Consider the following 19070-nt stretch of genomic DNA (forward strand, 5'->3'; position numbering starts at 1 on the left):
AGCTACCGCCCTTGAGGAGCCTGCTGGTACACGACTGAATGCCACATTCAAGTACACACATGGTAAGAGAAAGTGTTGGACCGCCTGTAGTTTGCTCGGAGGTGAGGTCAGGAAAGGCTCCAGAGATTTTCAGGATGCACAGGAGTTTTCCAGGCAGACCCTACACATTCTGTTTCCTCTGCCTGGCATGTTTTCCTGCCACAGTGCACCTAACTGGTTCCTCAGTGTGCAAATCTCTGTTTAAATGGCACCTCCCCAAGCAGCTGGGTTCAGTTTCCTCCTGTTAATTCTCTCTCTCCAATTATTCTGGCTTTCCCTCTACAGTACTGACAGCAGTATGTAATTATGTATTCCAGCTGTGATTCGTTGTTTTATTACCTGCCAGCCCCACTAGATTTAAAGGCTCCTGAGGGCAGAAGCTTCTCTTGTTCTCTGCTGCCCACCAATCAGTATTGAAGCATCTGATAGAGTTGATGCTCAAAAAATATCTTTTAAGGGAGTGAATGAATGAATGAAGAGCCGAGAAGAGGGTGTCCTGGCAGAGGCTCAGCAGGGAAAATTGGCACAGGGCAGACAAGAGACAAAGGGAAAGGTGGACATGCGAGAGCAGGTCTATTAGGCTGAGCTGGGAGAGTAGGCCATTGTAGGGTACAGGGGGTAGACTTTAACCCAAAACTACAGGAAGCCACTGAAAGCACCAAGCTCACATTTATATTTTAGACCACTACTCTCCAGTAGAACACTCTGCAAAGATAGAAATGTTCTACATCTGTGGGCTCCAATATGGTAACTATTAGACTTGTGAGGCTGTCAAGCATTTGAAATGTTGCCTGTGACCGAAGTACTGAATTGCAATGTGATTTCATTTGGATCAATGTGGCCATTTTAGAAAGCCCTTAAAATGGCAGTAGAAGGGTGGACAGCAATATGGGGAGGAAGAAGTCAATTAGGAGACAGTTGCCATAAATCAGGCAAGACATGGTGGTGAGGCTTTGAATGACCCCTAGCTGAGATTGCAGGGAGCAAGAAAGGTCTGCTCCTCTCCTCCCCAGCCACTCCATCCTGCAGCCCCACACCCCATTGCTTCTGCTCAGCAGCCCAAGAACAGGGGCGTGGAGGGCAGAGTGAGCCACACCAAAGTAGATGAGGATGTAGGAGACAGATGCCAGCCCCTACTGATTAAGGAGCATTCTTTGGGCAGCTATATCGCTTCTGCTAGAACTGCCCAAGCCAGACATCCATCACCCCATAGAAATTCACCCTGACGTAGCAAAGGACTTCCCCTAGGGAGGAAGGGGAAAGACCTACATACGGAGGACTGGGGCAGGACTTCCCCTAGGGAGAAGTTGACTTTCAGCCCCAGGAGGAATTTGGAGGCTCTCAGAACTGGGCAGGGCCCCCAGCAGGTCCACTGGGCCAGATGCCCCAGGCAGCCTGGTCAGTAGACTGCTGAATTTGTTTTCCTGCCAAGGACTCAAGTGGGGCCTTAGAGCTCAGAGCCTACAAACCAGGCAGGATTCGTGGAAAGAATGTCAAGAAAGAGGTTCAGATAGGGCAAAGAGAGGCACCTGATGGAAGCCCAAGGTCCTGGGCTGGAGTTAGCATCTCAGTATCAAACTCCAGTGCCATCACTAACCCATTCTGCCAGTGGGCAAGCTCCCTGGGCCTCTACTCCACATCAGTCCCTGAGACAGCTGCAATTGAAGATCCCTGTGAATGCTAATGGTTCTAACTATGCATGGTACTGAATATTCCCTCTGCAGAGAGAATATCCTTGTTCTGGATATATTTTTTGAAGCTCTCAATTACGAGACAATTGAACAGAAAAAGGCGTATGAAGTTGCTGCCTTACTTGGTAAGTCACACTGTTACACAAATTTCCACATCTCTGAGGGGATGGGAAGGAGGGAGTGAGGGAGAACAGGTGGGTGAAGGCAGGCAGACACATAGATATATAAGCTTCTGGAGAAGTCAGGCCTTGCAATTGACTAATTACTCCCTCTTTCTTTGCATGGCTCCTGGTTCAGAGAGAGTAAAAGCCCGATATGGGAGATTTTTGAGCCCAGTTCATTCAATTATCTAGGCTGAAGGCCCCTGCACATATACACTATCTTGCAACAAAGAGAAGGAACATAAAAGCCCCTCGGGGCCTTTCTACCCCCTTCTCTTAGACTTCATGATCTTCTGCTCCCAGACCAGAGTCAGATTCCTGGGGCCTGGAAAGAGAAAAAGACACCGACACATTCAGGGCCCCGATGGAAACCAGCCAATCTGGCTACACTGAGAAGACCAGGTGTTGCCCTCTAGGCCAAGAGTTCAGTCCTTTGTCAAACATAGAAAGACTGCTCCCTCCAGATGTCCACCAACCTGACTGCTACCCACATAAGTTCACATTAGCTGTGCTGGCTCCACACACACAGAATGGACACAGGGAATGAATCTATCGCTGTCCCACACTCCCAAGACCCCTGAGAGTGGATGGCCCCAAGGACCTACCCCTCAAGACTCTCCTGCCATCTCCCACCAACTCTAGAAAGGGGACTCCACGTCTGTTCCCTCAGAGTGAAAGAGCTACTGTTTCTGTGACTTAACCAGGTAACATTAGTATCCTAGGTGGGGTAGATGCCTCTTACCTAGACACACAGGAGGAAGAGCTGTAAACCCAAGGGCTACTACATGCAGCCATTAGGGTATGGACAGGTAGCTTTTGCCATAGTTCATCTGCAGAATTGATTTCACAGTATCCACTTTATGAATTTGCCATGATAGACGTGATAGGGCTTTTAGCCCAAAGAAAGTCTGGACATAGCAGTTTCCAGCACTTAAATAACCCGCAGTCCCACCTGGTGCATCCGGCGATCACCTGACCATTTCCACATTCATTACAGGAGGCCAGTAACTGGGCCAAAGCTCAATGCCAGATGGGTTAAGGTGGCCACAGAGGTCACTGGCTGAAGGCACTGAATCAAGAGATATACACTCCTTCACAGTAGAGTTCGTGCCCCTCACCCAGCCCCAGTGAGTCCTGAAGGTGACTCAGGATGTATTTCCTTCTCCCCTCCTCCAGCATGGCGGGACTATCATTCTCACACTCTCTCTCTTACTCTTTCTCTCTCCCACCCTCCCTTTCTCTCTCTTTCTTTCTCTCTCTCTCCCCCCTTCCTCCATCCCTCCCTTCTTTTCTCTCTCCCTCCCTCCTTTTTTCTCTCTCTCTCTCTCTCTCTCTCTCTCTCTCTCTCTCTCTCTCGGTGACTGTCTCTCTCTCAGATCAAGGAAGGCCTGAGCTCTGAATCTGTCATATCTAAACCAAATATGAGCATGAGCTTGTTCCCAGCATACTGTTTCCACCCAGAATAGCCTGCTGAGGAATCAGGCTGCCATCTGTACCTCCTGTGATGAGAGCATGTGCCACTCGCAAACCCTCAACCATCAGGCCCAGCCTGGCCTTCCCTCACCACCACCCTCAGTCAATGCACCCACACTGTACAGACTCTCACCCCACCCAGGCACACACCCTTCATGCACAGATACCACTAACCCATAAGTCCCTGTGCCACACACAAATGCACACTTATATGTCCCCATACACCAACCAAACATAGCTCCAGAGACACAACATGCACACTGAAAACCTGGACAGACACACTGCAGCCAGCATACTACACACTTATTACCTGCAGAGCACGCACAGAAATGCCCCCACCCCACATGCTCACACACACTAACCGTCCTCCACAAACCTACACTCACACACACCCAGACACACTCAGTGTGCCCAGATAGTAATGGCACTAACCTAAAGCCCTCTTCAGCCAGATACCTTGCCTGCTTCTAGACAAACACATGCAAACACCTCACACCCCAGCACACACACTCCTCCATACCACTGTGTTGCAGCCGTGCTTCACAAAAATACCTTTCAAAACTGACGTGCACATTTAGACATGCACACAACCCAAGAGGAAAGACATGAAAGGGAACTTCTTTGAGTCCACCATCAAGTTCCCTCCCTACAGTCTATTCTTGTTTTTCTTTTCTTTCCTTTTTTTTAAAAGTGGGAATTGAACTCATAACTTTGCACTTGCCAGGCGGGCACTGTGCCGCTGAGCTACATCCTCAGTTCTCTACCATCTATTCTTTTTCACTGCAGATGACAGTGTAGGGTTCTACTCAGCCATATGCAGAGGAAGAATGGGACAGATCTGCCCACCAGGAAGTCCTCAGACTAAGAGATTGGTCTGGGATCTCTAGAAGGACTGTAGGCCCACTGTTCTCCCCAGCCAGCCCCATGGCTAATAGTCCAAGATCAGAATCCCGAAGGCTTTTACAGTTCAAACCCTTCACCCCCTTCTGCTCACCACCACCAAAATTGGAGACAGGGCTGAGAAGGACAGGGCTTCTCAAAGCCACACAGTTTGGCAAGCACTTTGCAGACCTGAGCCCTGTGCTTTATATGCTGCCTTCGGAGCAAAGTGGCTCAGGCTTTTGAGGGTCTGGTACTCTGAGAGTCTCATAAGAGCTGTCTGGCTACAAACTCCAGGTACACACACACCTCCCTGTCTCTTTTAATAGGTTTCCAAACATCTGAGATCCTCCCAAGAAAGTGGTTCTTGAACCCTAGTGTCCCTGAGCATCTTTGGAATTTAAAATTTTTCACGTTCATACCTCAACCCAAGAGATTTTGATTCTCTAGTCCCAAGGTATATCCAGGTATCTACATGAGTGACAAGGCTCCCAGGAGAACCTGATGCCAGGAGTCAAAAAGACAAATATAGCAAAACTTTGACTCTGGGAGCACCTACACCTCAGTGTGAGAACCTCTGCTCTAAAAAGAGACTGTATTAGGAATTTAGCTCAGTGGCACAACCACCTGCCTGGTAAGCAGAAGATCATGAGTTCTATCCCTGGTCCTGAGTCTTACCACTGTTCCTGAGACCCTCTCTCAGGGCACTGACACATGGGCCTCAGGCTGAACAGTGCCCACCCCAGGGCAAGGACCCTCATCTCATCCCTGCTTCCAATGCAGGCCACACAGGACTCGGTCAGTGTAATCCTGAGATCACTGAACCAGCCCTGGGGCTCCCCCTTCCCCTTGCTGGATGCTGCCACACTCAGCTTTGAGAGCCGCTCAGTGAGGATGACAAGGCCCAGGCTCATGTGGCACAGCGCAGTCAGGAGTGCCGGCTTCCTTCCTCTTCGGCAGATCACCCCCTCTGGAAGTCACATAAGTAAAACCAACTTTTTGGTCTTTTCCTTTTCTCTCCAGGTGACATTGGTGGTCAGATGGGGTTGTTTATTGGTGCTAGTATCCTTACAATACTAGAACTCTTTGATTATATTTATGAGGTAAGTGTTGACATTGCTTTTGGAGAAATAATCATATCCTCATCCTTCCCCCAGTTTGGAATCAAGGCATGGTGGAGGCCAAGGCCTCAGCCCACTCACCCACAGCCTGCTCCTCCTGCTGGGGGTCCACACTGTCATTACCTGATCCTAGGCCCAGGGGTGACAGCAGACACTTAAGGATGGAGGATGTAAGAGATAGTCCTATCCTCAGGGAGGCTGTCTACACAGGTGGGGGGAGGGAGGGGTGGGAAGGAGGGGGCAGACTGTGCAGCCAAGCCCTGAGCCCTCCTGGAGCAAGGCTGAGGGCAGAGACTTCACACCATTAATGTGTCAACATCTATATACACTTACACTACACACACCCAACACATCACACATATACACATCCATGGTATACATACACCGCACTCATATGCATACCACACACACACACACACACACACACACCACACCGTGCACAAGCCTGCCCTCTGGGAGATCTGTTCTGCAGTCACTGGCCCTGCCGTCTTCCGTGGCTGGGTCAGTCTCATCACCTCATTAGTTTCTGTGAAGACAGGGCTACATACCAGCTGCCTGCCAGCTCCCAGTCTGGAGGATGTCTCCCTCACGAGGCAGCCGGAACAAAGCTTGTGGAAGCTTCTCAGAGACAGTAGCCTCTGCATCAGGAGCTCCTAGAGTTTGCCAGAACTTGTGCCCCTGACCCCAGCCAGAGGTCGCACCACCGTACTCTGCACTGAGCATTAATCTGGGCAAACAGCACCAAAGCTCAAGCAGCCACCTGAAGAGCAGTGCTGAGAGTTCACCTGCACTAGGAAACAGCTTGCAGATGGTCTGCCCCAGGCCGTGGCCCAACACCAGGAGCTCTTGCATCCCCTTGGCTGTTAGACAGGGATGCCCCTGTCCCCAATGCACCTCCCTGACACAGGCACAGAAGTCCCTAAGAAGCATCCAAACCTGCAGATGCCACTGAACCTCCTGATCCCAGGCCAGCACTCAGGAGCCATAGATCAGCGTTCTGCCACCCAGGGAAGGCTGCTCATGGTCCGAGGCCACTGGGAATCAGGATTGGAAGCTGTGGGAGCCCCTGCTCCAGGCTCCTCTGGAGACTCTCTGCAGGATAATCTCAAGCCATATTATAGTTTACTTTGCTTATTAATTCTTGTGGAAAGTTGTGTAGAGCTACAGCAACTGACTCACACCAGACACCGTATTTAAGGACTACTTTCAATTATTAGGAATAAAAGGTGATGAACTCAGGAGTGCCCTCATCATGTGAACTAGAAGTTCTCAGCCCCTGAAAGTGCATAATGGTGTGTCCCCCGGGCCCTGTTTCATAAAGGGGGACCCAGGCTGCTCCTGGGACCAATAAGGAGCCAGTCATACCTTTTGCCTTTTCTAACTCTGTCATAAGAGAACACCATTGGCAATGCATGGCAGGTCTCCTACCCTTTCCCAAGCTTTTGTCCAGCAACAAAAACCCTGTGCCAGTCAAAAGGTTGGGTTGGGACACACCGGCTATTGGAGTTATGTGCTGGGTGGGGCTCTTGCCATGGTTTGTCAGCTACAGTCCAGACAGTCCCTGTCCCTGGGGTTCCCCAGTAGAGCCCAGTGGAGGGAGTCCCCTCTACTTGCATACCATCTTCCTGGCCTGACTTTTTTTGTCCCCCTTCCTGCTTTTGTTGTTGTTGTTGTTGTTGCAGCTGATCAAAGAGAAGCTATTAGACCTGCTTGGCAAAGAGGAGGATGAAGGGAGCCATGATGAGAATGTGGTAAGGGCAATTCCTGGGTTGGGTTGGGAATTGCTTGGTTCCTTGTGGCTTGTATGGCAGTATGAAAGCAGACACTGTGACCAGACAGGAAAGATGCGACTCACTGTACACCTTTCCACGGCTTGTGATGCCCTCTCAGTCCCAAAATCCAAGGACACTCCAACTACACCTTATCCCAAAGGCCAATGGGTGAGCGATCCCAGCAGGGTCCTGCTTGGCCCAGTACAACTTTTCCTAGGCCACGGGCCTACCTTCCTCATCCCACAGCCTGGGGAGAGCAAGAGAGGCCCTCGAAGGTCTACTTTCTCATTCTCTGAATATGGCAAAGTGCAGCCAGAGCACTGCCAGTATTTATTGCGTTTGAAGAGGACCCAGAATATGGGGCTCTATGAAGTCAGTAGGAGCAATAATGCTCATGGTACATGTGGGGCAGCACTGTCTTGAGTGCCTGTGTGGACTGGATGGATAGTAGTCATTCTATCACCCTACAGAAAGGGCCATCTTTATCCTTTATCTTTTTTTTTAATTTGAGGCCATGGAGGTCAGAGGCCAGTGTCACACAACTTTTGAGTGTCAGAGCTGAAATCCAGGCACCTCTCACCACTTCCCCATTTGAATTCTCTCCTCCAGCCAGAGAGGCAGCATCTGTTATGGCTGTCTATCATTTTCCGCCCAAACTGACTAAGGTCTTGGCTGACTAGTGCTTGTATTACCAACTTTCCCCACCCAGTGAGAGACCCTAAATCAGCACCTAAAAGGATACATCCATTCAGTGGCTGTTACCCACTCTTCCCCAAGTCAACCCATCCCAAATGGGCTGAGTGCCTTCTCCTGCACAGACTCCCATTTCCATTCCACATGCTGTTTCTTCCTGTTTCTCAGGCTAAAAATCTTGCTTTGATCTCTCAGCTCTAGAACCTTCTGCAGGAGGACAGAAGATAACCTCTGGGGAAAGAGAGGGCCATGTAGAGGGGCCCATTCTTTGGTCTTAGCTGGCCTGGCTGGATCCTGGGTTCCCTGCTTCCTACCTATGGGCTGGGGAGGCATTACTGAGCCTCCCTGAACATCTGCACAAGATCGTAGGGTCTCAAAGGGTTGTTGTGAGGTTTAAGAGAGATGATGCTGATGACTGGATCAGCAGTTTCTAGTAACAGGAAATGTCAGTAATTGGTAGCTTCCTCCATACCCTCACCTCCCTCCCTTCCTTCAAAATGTCTCAGCCCATAGCCTCCCCTCCAACCTGCTCCTCCTCCCCCACCTAGCCATGTCGAATCTCCCCAAAATTCCTAGCACAGCCTCCTGGCTGATCTCCCTGCTCCCATCTCTCCCGGCCTCCTGCTCACTGTGACCTGCAGCCACCTGAAGACTCAGAGCCGTATCAGCCTCCTTCTGCTCAGGGACTCACAGCTACACAGCTACTCCTCCCTGGAGCCATGACCCTAAAATTCTGATCTGCCCTGGCCCTGAGCTGTAAGAGCTCCAACTCTTTCTGCATGACCTTGCAATGAATTTTTGCTGAATGAATGATAGTCACCCACCTTCCCTTCTCCTGCAGAGTACTTGTGACACGATGCCAAACCACTCTGAAACCATCAGCCACACTGTGAATGTGCCCCTGCAGACGGCCTTGGGCACCTTGGAGGAGATTGCCTGCTGACACCCCCCGGGATCCCCAGCATCCTCCAAACAGACCTTAAGGTCCAAGACCCAGGACAGGGGACAGCAAGCTCAGGTGGAATGGCCCCTGATGACGAAAAGAAGCAAGAGCCCCCCTATGCACACATTGCAAACTTCTACCAAACCTCGCTCCGGCCACGTCTGACATGAAGCGTCCCTGGGCCCTGCCGTGTGTCCCTCGTAGAAGAGATGAGTCACACTCTGGAACTGTCCCAGAACCAACCTGCCATCACATCTCACTGCCAGATGTATAAAGCACCTGCATGCTCAGACTTCTTACAGCGTCACGCTCCATCCGTCTTACACATGACATTTCTTCATGTGATTTCCGGCATCCACTCTGGCCTGTGCAGTGGGACCAGATTCCAACTGGTTCATAAGGCCTGGCTGGAGTCAAAACTGCACAATCAAGAGGGAAATCACAGAACTCTACTATGTTGGATCCTTGTGTAGTTTGTGAAGGTTCTTAATCTGCCCACAAGCCCCTTCTTCCCCAAACCGGCCCATGGGGATCTGGCACTGAAGGTGACCAGCACCAACCTCCCTTCCCTGCCCCAACCCCAGCACCTGTGGAGGTGACGCAGTGGCCTGGTGACCCCAGTATCCATCCATGGAGCCACATCATTCTCTCCCTGTGACACAACTTGTACAGTCTGATTCTTTTTTATTTGGGGGACTTTTTTGTTTGTCTGTTGGAGATTTGTTTTGTTTTGCTTTGTTTTATCATTTTTCAGTTTTGATGTTCTGAGGTTTGGTTTTGTTTTTTTTCCCATTTTCTTTGGCGTTTATTTATTCGTGCTTCAAATCACAGTCATATTAAAAGCTGGTCTTGTGGAAATGGCTGTGTCATTTCTTCACATCTGGGTCTCTGTCCCTAAGGGCTCAGGAAAGAGCTAGACTCCCCAGGCCAAAACTGCTAATACGTAGCCAAAGTTTCACACAATAGAACCATCCTTTATAAAACATGTACACTCTGTATTAACTCTTGTAGCACTGATGAAAATGGTTGATCACAACTTTGTTGATGATTTCATGGCCTACCAGCAGGTGACAGCCATGTTCTGTAGGATGCTATCCCAGACCATGAAGGAGAGACAGACCACCCATACCTAAAAACCATCAAGAGTGCCCCTAGCCCTCAGACCCTGACTCCAGCCAAACACTGTGTGACTTTGGGCTGGACAAAGGCCCCCAACATGGTCTTCTTCCTAGGCCATAGCCTCTGTCTCCCCCACACTCCTCTCCCCATCACAGTGACTTGCCTTATCCTTCCAGAGGTCACCTTGCATCCTGGCTTCCGTGTTCCTGAGTGAGTGTCCAGGTAGCCAGGAGGCTGGGACATGCCTCTCCAGGGAACAGGGGCTGTGACCCATTAAGTGTCTTGGTAGCAAAGGAAAGCTTCCTGTTTAAGCAGAACCCTAGACTTCTAACACCAAGCTAGTCCAGTAATAGTCATCTGAGTCTAACTTTTAGTTCCCCCCTCCAACCAGGGTCTCCCAAAAACAGTGAAGAAAGTCTTACAGTGGCTTGTGGCTTCCCTTCATACACATAGACACAGAAAGCTTTGACCAGAAAGTGTTCAAGGTTCTGATCCTATTATACTATCCTCTTGTTTATTTCCTCCTCCTCCTCTTCCTCCTCTTCTCCTCCACCCTTTTCTCTTCATATTCTTCTCATACTTATCCTCCTCCTACCTTCTTCTTCTCCTCCTCCCCTCTTCTCCTTCTTCTTCTCCTTCTCCTTCTCCTCTCACCCTCTTCTCCTCCTTCCCCTTTTTCTCCTTTTTCTTCCTCTCCCCACCCCACTCTCCTAAGCACTCACTTGCTAGTGAAAAGTTACTGCCACAATTGCCCCAATGTGATGAATTGAAAAGCATCCCATACCAGAGGTAGCATCCCTGACCCATGACCTTCCTCTCTCAGTTAGCTGTGGGACTATAGTGAGACCCTGTCCCTCTCTAGGCTCGGTTCCTCAACCTGACGGTGGGCACAATGTCTATATGAAGGGAAGATGCAGGAGCAGTTAATCCCCTGGAGCCCTTTCAGACCCCGTGTGCTGTGACAAGACTACCTCCCCCACCCAGTGGAACAAGTTGTAAGCACCTGTCATACACACACACACACACACACACACACACACACACTCACACACACATTGCTGGGAGCTGGAAGCAGTAGGGACTCCAAAGAGCAACTAGTAGAGAGCGCCCCATGATTCCTTCCCCAAGCACTCTCAGCTGGGGTTACCTCAGCTGTTCACAAAACTGGCTTTAATTCTTAGAAACATAGTTCAGGGTCTGGCAAAGCACTGGGGTGGCACTGGGGTAACAAATCACCACTCTGTGGTTTAAGATGGCGCAAACATATTATCTTACTATTGTGTAGGTGAGCAGTCTGGCGTGGGTCTCACTGGGTTAAAATCTGTGTCTATAAGACCACATTGCTCTAAAAATGCTCCCTGGAAAAATCCACTTCCTTATTTTTCACACTATCCAGAGGTTGCCTATGTTATAAAACCGAGAGCCCTTCCTGTCTCTTCAAAGGCAGCCATGAGGATTGAGTCTTTCCCACCTCACCCATTCTGACCTCCCCTAACCGCATCACATCTCCCTCAAAGTCTGACTTCTCTCCTGCCTCCCTGGATGCTACTTTGTGACTCTACTGGGCCTGTCAGATAATCCAAGATAATTTCCCTGTCTACAAGATTAATTTATCACATCTTCAAAATCCCTTCTACCATGCAAGTTGAACTGGCAACCAGGATTAGGATGTAGGCATCTTTAAGGGCCACTATTCTGCCTACCACAGGGCCTATGGCCCACATAGCTTAATGCCTATGCCCTAATTCTCCAAAAAGTGGAGGAGAAACTGGCCTAGTGTCACCCAATAAGTTAGTAGCTGTGTACTGCTCTCTTAAATTCCCAGGCTTACAATTCCATTTGTTGACCTACCAAAATAACACATAAAAAGGAAATCTCAAAAAAAAAAAAAAGTCTGAAAGAAATCATTATCCTAGACTTTGCCAGGGGACAGGAGTACCTCTCCAGACACAAATTCACCCCTCACTGCCTCCCACTGGACAATGTCCTTCAGTGGCCTGGACAGTCAAACGCAGAGGGGCAGGGAGCTAAGGGGTGGCCTCAGACTGCTCTTGTCAGGGACAGAAACCAAATGAAATGTCTGTTCAAAGAGTTGGTAGTCTATTTGATCCTTCTGCCTTGTTCTAGTTTAAGAGCTTCATAAATTTTTAAAAATCTATAGCTTAAGTTGCAATTTGAACTGCTTCATTAGATTTCTGGCTTCCTTGCAGGAAATAACAAAAAAGAGAGATCAATTTGGGATGGAGAAAAGAATATTTAAATATATTTGGATTGCTTTGGGTCCCACATATCTATCTATCCCTCCTGATTCGGGGGTCATGGCTATCTTTGACTTTACCTACATACTTAACCTGCCTCAAGAAAGAAAAAAAAATATGTGTATATACTGTATGTGTGTGTGTGCATAGTACATGTGTATATATTTGAAATTCAAAAGAGCTAATCAGCAATCAACTTCTGATAATTGGTTGTTAACAAAAGATGCTATACAGACTGGGTGTGGTGGTGCATGCCTGCCATCCTGGCACTTGAGAAGCCGAGGCAGGAGAATTGCCACAAGTTTGAGTCCAACTTGGGCTATACAGTGAGTTCAAAGCCAGCCTACACTACACAGTAAGACCCTATCTCAAAAAAAAAAAAAAAAAACAGGAAAAAATACATATACAAATTCCACTGAGTGGTAAAGTTACTTTTTAAATCACTTCAAACAAGTAACTATGCATGCAGCCAGTTATTCAGTGAAGACACAGAGAGGTTGGGTGGTCAGAGGAGGTGTATCACACTGAAGGATGTGTTATGTTTTCAGGCCTGACCCAAGCAATGACGTAAAGGTTGGAGGTTGGGCATAATCATAAGCCCAGCCACAAGACCGGGTTCCCCGTGGCCTCACAGGGTCAGCAGAGGTCCTGAATAGCACCTGACCTCAGGCACAGAGCCCGTGAGGCTAGCACCACTGAGGCGAGTGGAAGGAATGAGGCTGCTGTGATTCCCATGCTGGAGAGAGCTGGCTGCTCACAGGCTGGTGCTTTGTTGTTTTTAGCAAAGAGACACAGAGTTATTTTATTTTGCTCTTTCCAGCTTGAAGCTATTTTTGTGAAAGTTTCAAACACAAGCATGCCTAGCAAGAAGTTAAAGACACAAGCACAGGGGAGAGAAACTATAGGCCCTCAAGGGTCTCTGCAGGCAGGCTCCTAGCAAGAGGCACAAGTACTGTTGAGAATCATGAGGCAGGGCTGGGGATTTAGCTCAGCGGCATAAGTACCTGCCTTGCAAGCAGGCAGTTGTGAGTTCGATCCCCGGTACCGATAAAAAGAAAAAAGGAAAAAAAGAGAGTCATGAGGCAGGCAGAGACCATGCACCCAAAGGTGAGAGCCTGTTAGGTATGCACGCACCTCAGCCCACCTGATCCCAGGGACCCAAGGAGAATCCTGGTTCCAGCTTTCTCCCCAACCTCAGAGATTGTTGTTCAATTGCTCTGCCCACACTGAGGACCTCCATGAGGTCCCATTGGTGAGCTCTCTGGTGACAAGAGTGAAGAATTTGCTTCTGTACGGGAAGCACAGCCAGGCCTGAGCTATTCACTGCCAGGACAGACCCCATGCTGCACAGAACAAGCTTCCTGGCAGAGGGAACAGGAGGACCCACCAAGGAACCTCCATTCATTCAGCTTGACTCTTATGTGCCAGGCACTTGGCCTCATAGAATTCATAATCTGAGCAGGGAATGCTGTTATATAGATGACTATGGAAGATGAAATAGACTCCCTGTTGAAAAAGCATGAAAGAAAAGCATATGCAAAGCCCATGGGACTGGACATAGCAGCCCTAGCAAAGAGGCAAGGGGGAAGTGTCCTAATGATTACTGTGGAGTAGACAGGGGTTGAAAGGAAGGGCCTGGTCATCATTCTGAGAGGGCCTCATGGACACTGCCCTTTAAGCTCCTCCCTCTACTCACCAAGAGCCTACCAAACCATTTCTGAAGCCAAGGCTTGATTTTTTTTTTTTTTTTTTTTAGCTAATGGCTTTGTCCTCTGTCGTTTAAGATTCTTGCCCCTCAGAACATGGACTCTTTTGTGCAGGTGTTTATCCCCTGCTAGAGCTACTGAGGTGAGTATGGGGCAAGGGGACATGAACCTGGGTAAGACCTGATCTTGCCAGCAGGCAGGTGGGAGGAGGAGAATCTCTTACCAGTTCAGTTTAGCATTTGATAAATCTCGTACTTGTTTTTAAAAGCAAAGCAATAGGTTGCCAAATGCTTCAAACAGAATATCAACAGACTGAGTTTCTAATCTGTTCCTGTGGTAACCAGGACTTTGGACAGCTCACTCCTCAGGGCCTCCATTCCTTTTGTATAAAAGGAGAAGTGGAAAGGGGACAGGTAATCCTATGGCATGTGATTCCCACCTCTGAACAGTCTATGGGACAGTGTCGAGAACAGCTACCCCAGAGACCATCCGGGATCCTCCGAGGATCCGCTGGTGCCAGCCAACATTTCCTTGGTCTTGAAAATGCTAAACAGCCCTCCAAAATAACTCCTCAGTACCACAAAAAACAACCAACGTGTCTTCTCCAAAAATGACACAATGACTGTCATTTTTCAATTTATGGGAAGGAAGAAAAGGGGGGGTAAGATTGGATCAATGTTGAGGGGATTCTCTTCTCCCTTAATGTTTTTTAAACCTTTGGCAGCCTCTATTTCCCCACCTGTAACAGCTCTCAAGCTAGCATGTTCTCACAGATGGTCCAGTGAATGACTGAGCAGAAAATGAATATGGGTAGGAAACTTGGAATGTAATTTCATAAAATTATCTTATGCATGTGAAGATCTTTGAGGGCCGGGGGACCTGCATACATCAAAAGGAACCGCGGCATCTACTTTGCAGAGATCCCTCTGGCCTGATTCTTGAAGGATGTGACCACTGCAGCCAGTGGGGCCAGGAAATGCATGCATAATGCTCTCTGATTACCGCTGGGCTGCCAGCAAGCCCTGCTATTGCATGTCGTTCATTTCTAAGCAGGAATGGAATGGTAGCTTTTCATTTATTTATAAAAAATGAAAAAATATTTTAGAAGCCCACGCCCTGATAATGGCTAGGAGTTAGAGTTTGACAGGGGACCCTTTGATGCCTTGCCTCCCTGAAACTTCTCTACCTTATACTTTACCAATTTTCCATTTTTATGGGCTATGTGTCTTTAATGTAACTCAGATGTCTGTGGCTTCAAGAGGAATTATATCCAACTTACAATAGGCCCAATACAACGTGATTAGTTGGTGGATATAACTCATATGCATCTCAAGGAGCCTTAGAGGGAGGAGACATCAAGCAAGACATCAAGACCTGTGCCCTGAGCTTGTCACTCTGTGACAATTTTCTGCATGTCCTCTATGTACCAGGCACAGGGCCAGGCACTTGAAGGTTGTCTATCAAGAAGATACAACTTTGTCTCCACGAAGCTCAGACTCCAGCTGGGCAGAGGCACTGAGAATCCTTGTGCTGGTCCAGGGATGGAGGCTGGGATGTGCTGAACAGAAAGCACAACCTTTGCACCCCAACAGCGCCATCCAAATCCCAGCCTCTCCAGCTGTGACATCTTCAGCAAGTTCTAGCACAGTGGTGGCAAACCTGTTAGAAACAAGTACAGAAACTACATCCCAAACCCACTTATGTGTCACAAAATGTCAACACTGCAATTAAACCAGAACACTTTGGTATCAGTTTAGGGAAAAAAAACAACTGCTATCTGACGCTCAGCCATTGGGGTGACTCAGCTCATGTGCCAACAGAGAGAACTCTGTGTGCCTGCTGTGGCACACGTGCCATAGGTTTGCCACTATTCCTAGAAGTTCTGTGAGGATCAGTTTTCTTCTAAAAGTGGAGATGACCATCTGCCTCCTTGTTTGCTGTGAAAGCAGTCAGATAAACCATGAAAACGTCACTGTGACACTTGACCCATGGTAGGTTACAGATGGTAAACAAGTCCACCCCACCACACACAGGGCAACTGCATCAAGAGGAGCTGCAGTGGAAGTGTTAGGAAGGATTCCTGGCACACTCTGACTCAGCAAGATAGAGATCTATACTCAGTTTGCATTGCCTGGCTTAGGAGTAAGAGGTGGTGGCACATACACCACCCGCTGAGTCCAGGAAATGCTGGACTTCATCTGAATAGGCCAACTTCTATAATCCGGAAGCTTCATGCCAGTGCTCAGAGTGAGAAAAATCAGCTGTGCCCGGCTGAGGCCATGCATCGCCCAACCGCACAACCAGACCCCACCCAGCTACTCTTCTAGGTGCTCCAAATACAACCCCCCAAAGCCTCCCTCAGCTACCAGTGTCACCCCCTGCTTCACCTGTGCACAGGCAGAGAAAGACACTGGCAAGCTAGCCTTGCCCAGAGCCCTCATCCCACTCAGCACAAAAACTACAGAAAAACCCGTTTCAGACCTGCCTCCTGGAGCCATCCGAGAATGGGGAGTTTGACAAAGGTGACAAGACTCACCTCTTTCTACTTTCCGTAGAGTTCCCTGCCACTCCAGTCAAGCTCTTTCTCTTTTTCCTCCTCCTTCTCCTCCTCCTCCTCTTCCTCCTTCTCCTCCTCCCCCGCCTCCCTTTCCTCTTTCTTCTCCTCCTCCTCATCCTCCTCCTACTTCTCCTTCTCTTCCTCCTTCTCCTACTCCTCTGCCTTCTCCTTCTCCTCCTCCCTCTCCTCCCTCTCCTTTTTCTCCTCTTCCCCTTCCTCCCTCTCTTCCTCCTCTTCCTCCTTCTCCTCTTCCTCTTCTTAAGAGTCTCACCTCGTCTTCCTCCCTCTGAGCAAACAGTGAGGAGCACAGAGTGGAGATCTCTCAAAGAAGCCATGGTCATAGGGACAGGTAACACCTGCCTCCACTCATCCTCTCCAGGGTAGACGGGTAGAGCTCGGCACCCCAGAGCTCAGGGGAAACAGACAAGGGGCACTTCTTCAGTCCTCAGCATATGCCAGGCACCCAGCTCTGTGCATCACTGATCTATACCATGCCACTGACACAAGGTTGCAAAGTGGGCTTCATTAGCAACTCTGGCCCCCAAGGAATGCTGAGTGGAAAGGGACTCATCCAAAGTGAGGCAGCTAGGATCAGGGAGGAAACCCCATTGCTCTAGCTCTGCCCAAACTGAACTGACTTCCCTCTGCTCCAAACTGTGCTGAGCTCCCTCTGGTCCCCTTGAAAGGCAGAGGATCTCCCCAAGAGGAATAGGAAGGGCAATATGTCCACCTGGAGGGTATGGACTGGCACACATGTAGTGCTTACGCAATGCCACAGAATGGATTTTTACACATTAAAAGGTATCAGGACCCATTCATTAAATGGTTCTACAAACACTAGCTGAGTGCCTACCGTTCATTCACACATTAATTCACACATGCACACTCAACAGGTTCATGACCTTACTGAGTACTGTGTGCCACTACTATTCTAGGTGCTGGGGAGAGACGGAAGACATCCATTTCCTGCCTTCGTGGTGCTAACAATTCAATGTATGGAGCCGGAAGAAGGGATATACATAAATTTATATATGCATGAAATAATTTCAGACAGGGATACATGCAATAGTCAGAGAGTCATTCCAAAGAGAGAAAATTGAGATAAATTCTGACCAGAGGAAAATAAACAGCCACTCAAAAATATGAGGAAGTGACATTCAAGAAAGGCAAGAGGAGTAGCTTATTCACCCCAAGGAACCTGGTATTTATGAGCTGGGGTTGAAGAGTGAGGGAAGAATGGTAACAATGGAAGGGATGGAGCAGCGTGCTACTCTCAGGGGCCTGCCTGCCAGGGCACACACCAGCTAAGCAGAGGTTTCTGCACAGTTGAGGGATAAATCTGTAGCTAAGCCTTGGTCATGGCAGACCTTGTATGGCAGGCCAAAGAAATTCAACTTCATCCTGAAGGTGAGAGAGAGACAGAGACAGAGACAGAGAAAGAGAGAGACAGATCATTCTATGGGCAGAGAGGGGTGATGGCAAAGGACGAGGTTAGCAGGGACACTCATAGGAAGTCATTGCAATTATCCCAGAGAGGAAGTAATGAGAACTGGACTTAACGCAGCTGCATAGGGGTTGGAAGAAGGACAGTTTAGAAAGGTAAAGTAGGCAGGACTTTAATGATTTGAATGTGTAGTGAGAGTGACCCATGAGCAAGGAGATACCAGGATAAAGCCTGCTCACCCTAACTGACCTTAGCAACAGCGCTCTGAGCTGGGCTCTATCGGGCTTGCCCTCCCTGGTGGGCCTGTTCACTGTTTAACCCCCATCACAGGTGAGGCCTCCCTGGCGTGGGCAGGCCACATTCCCCTGGAGACTCCTTCTCCGACTCCACCTGATCCTGTTCAACCCCCAGGGCCAGACCTTCAGGGTTCCTTGGCCAGGCCTGACCCTGGCCCAGCCCCTGCCTTGCAGAGTCTAAGACCATCATAGTAGACCGGAGCCCCCTTTTCATCACCTCTTCCTGTGGGCCTAAAAGCCTCAATTCTCCTCCGCCTGGGCTCCATTCCTGGACATGCTGAATGAGACCCAGTGGAGCCATCAGGCACCACAGACCAAAAGTCTGCAGATGAAGCAGAGAGCACAGATCACTCAAAGATGAATGGGCCCTGGGTCTCTGCCCAGTTGACCCACAGCAGCAATCCCTTAAAAAGTACAGTGACAGGTGCTAGGAATTTAGCTCAGCGACAAAGTACCTGCCTCCCAAGAGTGAAGTCCTGAATTCGATTCCTGGTTCCAAAAAAATAAAAATAAAAAAGTGCAGTGACAGAGAGTACTTATGGAGTCACACTGACCCAGGTGCAGATGTATCTCATCCTCATCTCTGTCTCTGTATCTGTAGGACAAGGGTAATAAAGGTACCTGTGTCATACTTACTGCTCTAGGTTCTAAATTAAATTGTGTGTAGGATGTAGTCAGCGCAGTGTTTGCTTTAACGTTAGATGGCAATCACTCTCCACCTGTGTATGATGATCCATTAGTCATTAATGCTTCTTCTCTTACCAAAGTATTTCACCAATGCTCACATGTATGAGTGGCTTCCACATTTTGTCATCCCCTTAACCAGAAGAGCGATGGGAAGAACACCAGCTGTAGATGCTTGGTCATTCTCTGGTGGCACTCAGAGGTCACAAGACAACTGTAGGCACAGGGCTGATG

General features: G+C 48.9%; 1 protein-coding gene across 3 annotated transcripts in view; it reads left to right on the top strand.

The window, feature by feature from the left end:
* Window positions 1-9630, top strand: part of Asic2 (acid sensing ion channel subunit 2) — a 1050952-nt gene extending 1041322 nt beyond the window's left edge. For all 3 annotated transcript variants that reach the window (XM_063250957.1, XM_063250958.1, XM_063250956.1), the window contains 4 exons: window positions 1764-1855; window positions 5267-5346; window positions 7047-7115; window positions 8671-9630. In XM_063250957.1, the coding sequence (XP_063107027.1) occupies window positions 1764-1855; window positions 5267-5346; window positions 7047-7115; window positions 8671-8772 (343 nt within the window). In that variant the 3' untranslated portion in view covers window positions 8773-9630. The remainder of the gene's footprint in view (window positions 1-1763; window positions 1856-5266; window positions 5347-7046; window positions 7116-8670) is intronic.
* Window positions 9631-19070: the final 9440 nt, after the last annotated feature.

This window comes from Cavia porcellus, unplaced genomic scaffold, assembly GCF_034190915.1.
Source record: "Cavia porcellus strain 051 isolate PalLab524CR breed Dunkin Hartley unplaced genomic scaffold, mCavPor4.1 scaffold_6, whole genome shotgun sequence".
Lineage (NCBI taxonomy): Eukaryota > Metazoa > Chordata > Mammalia > Rodentia > Caviidae > Cavia > Cavia porcellus.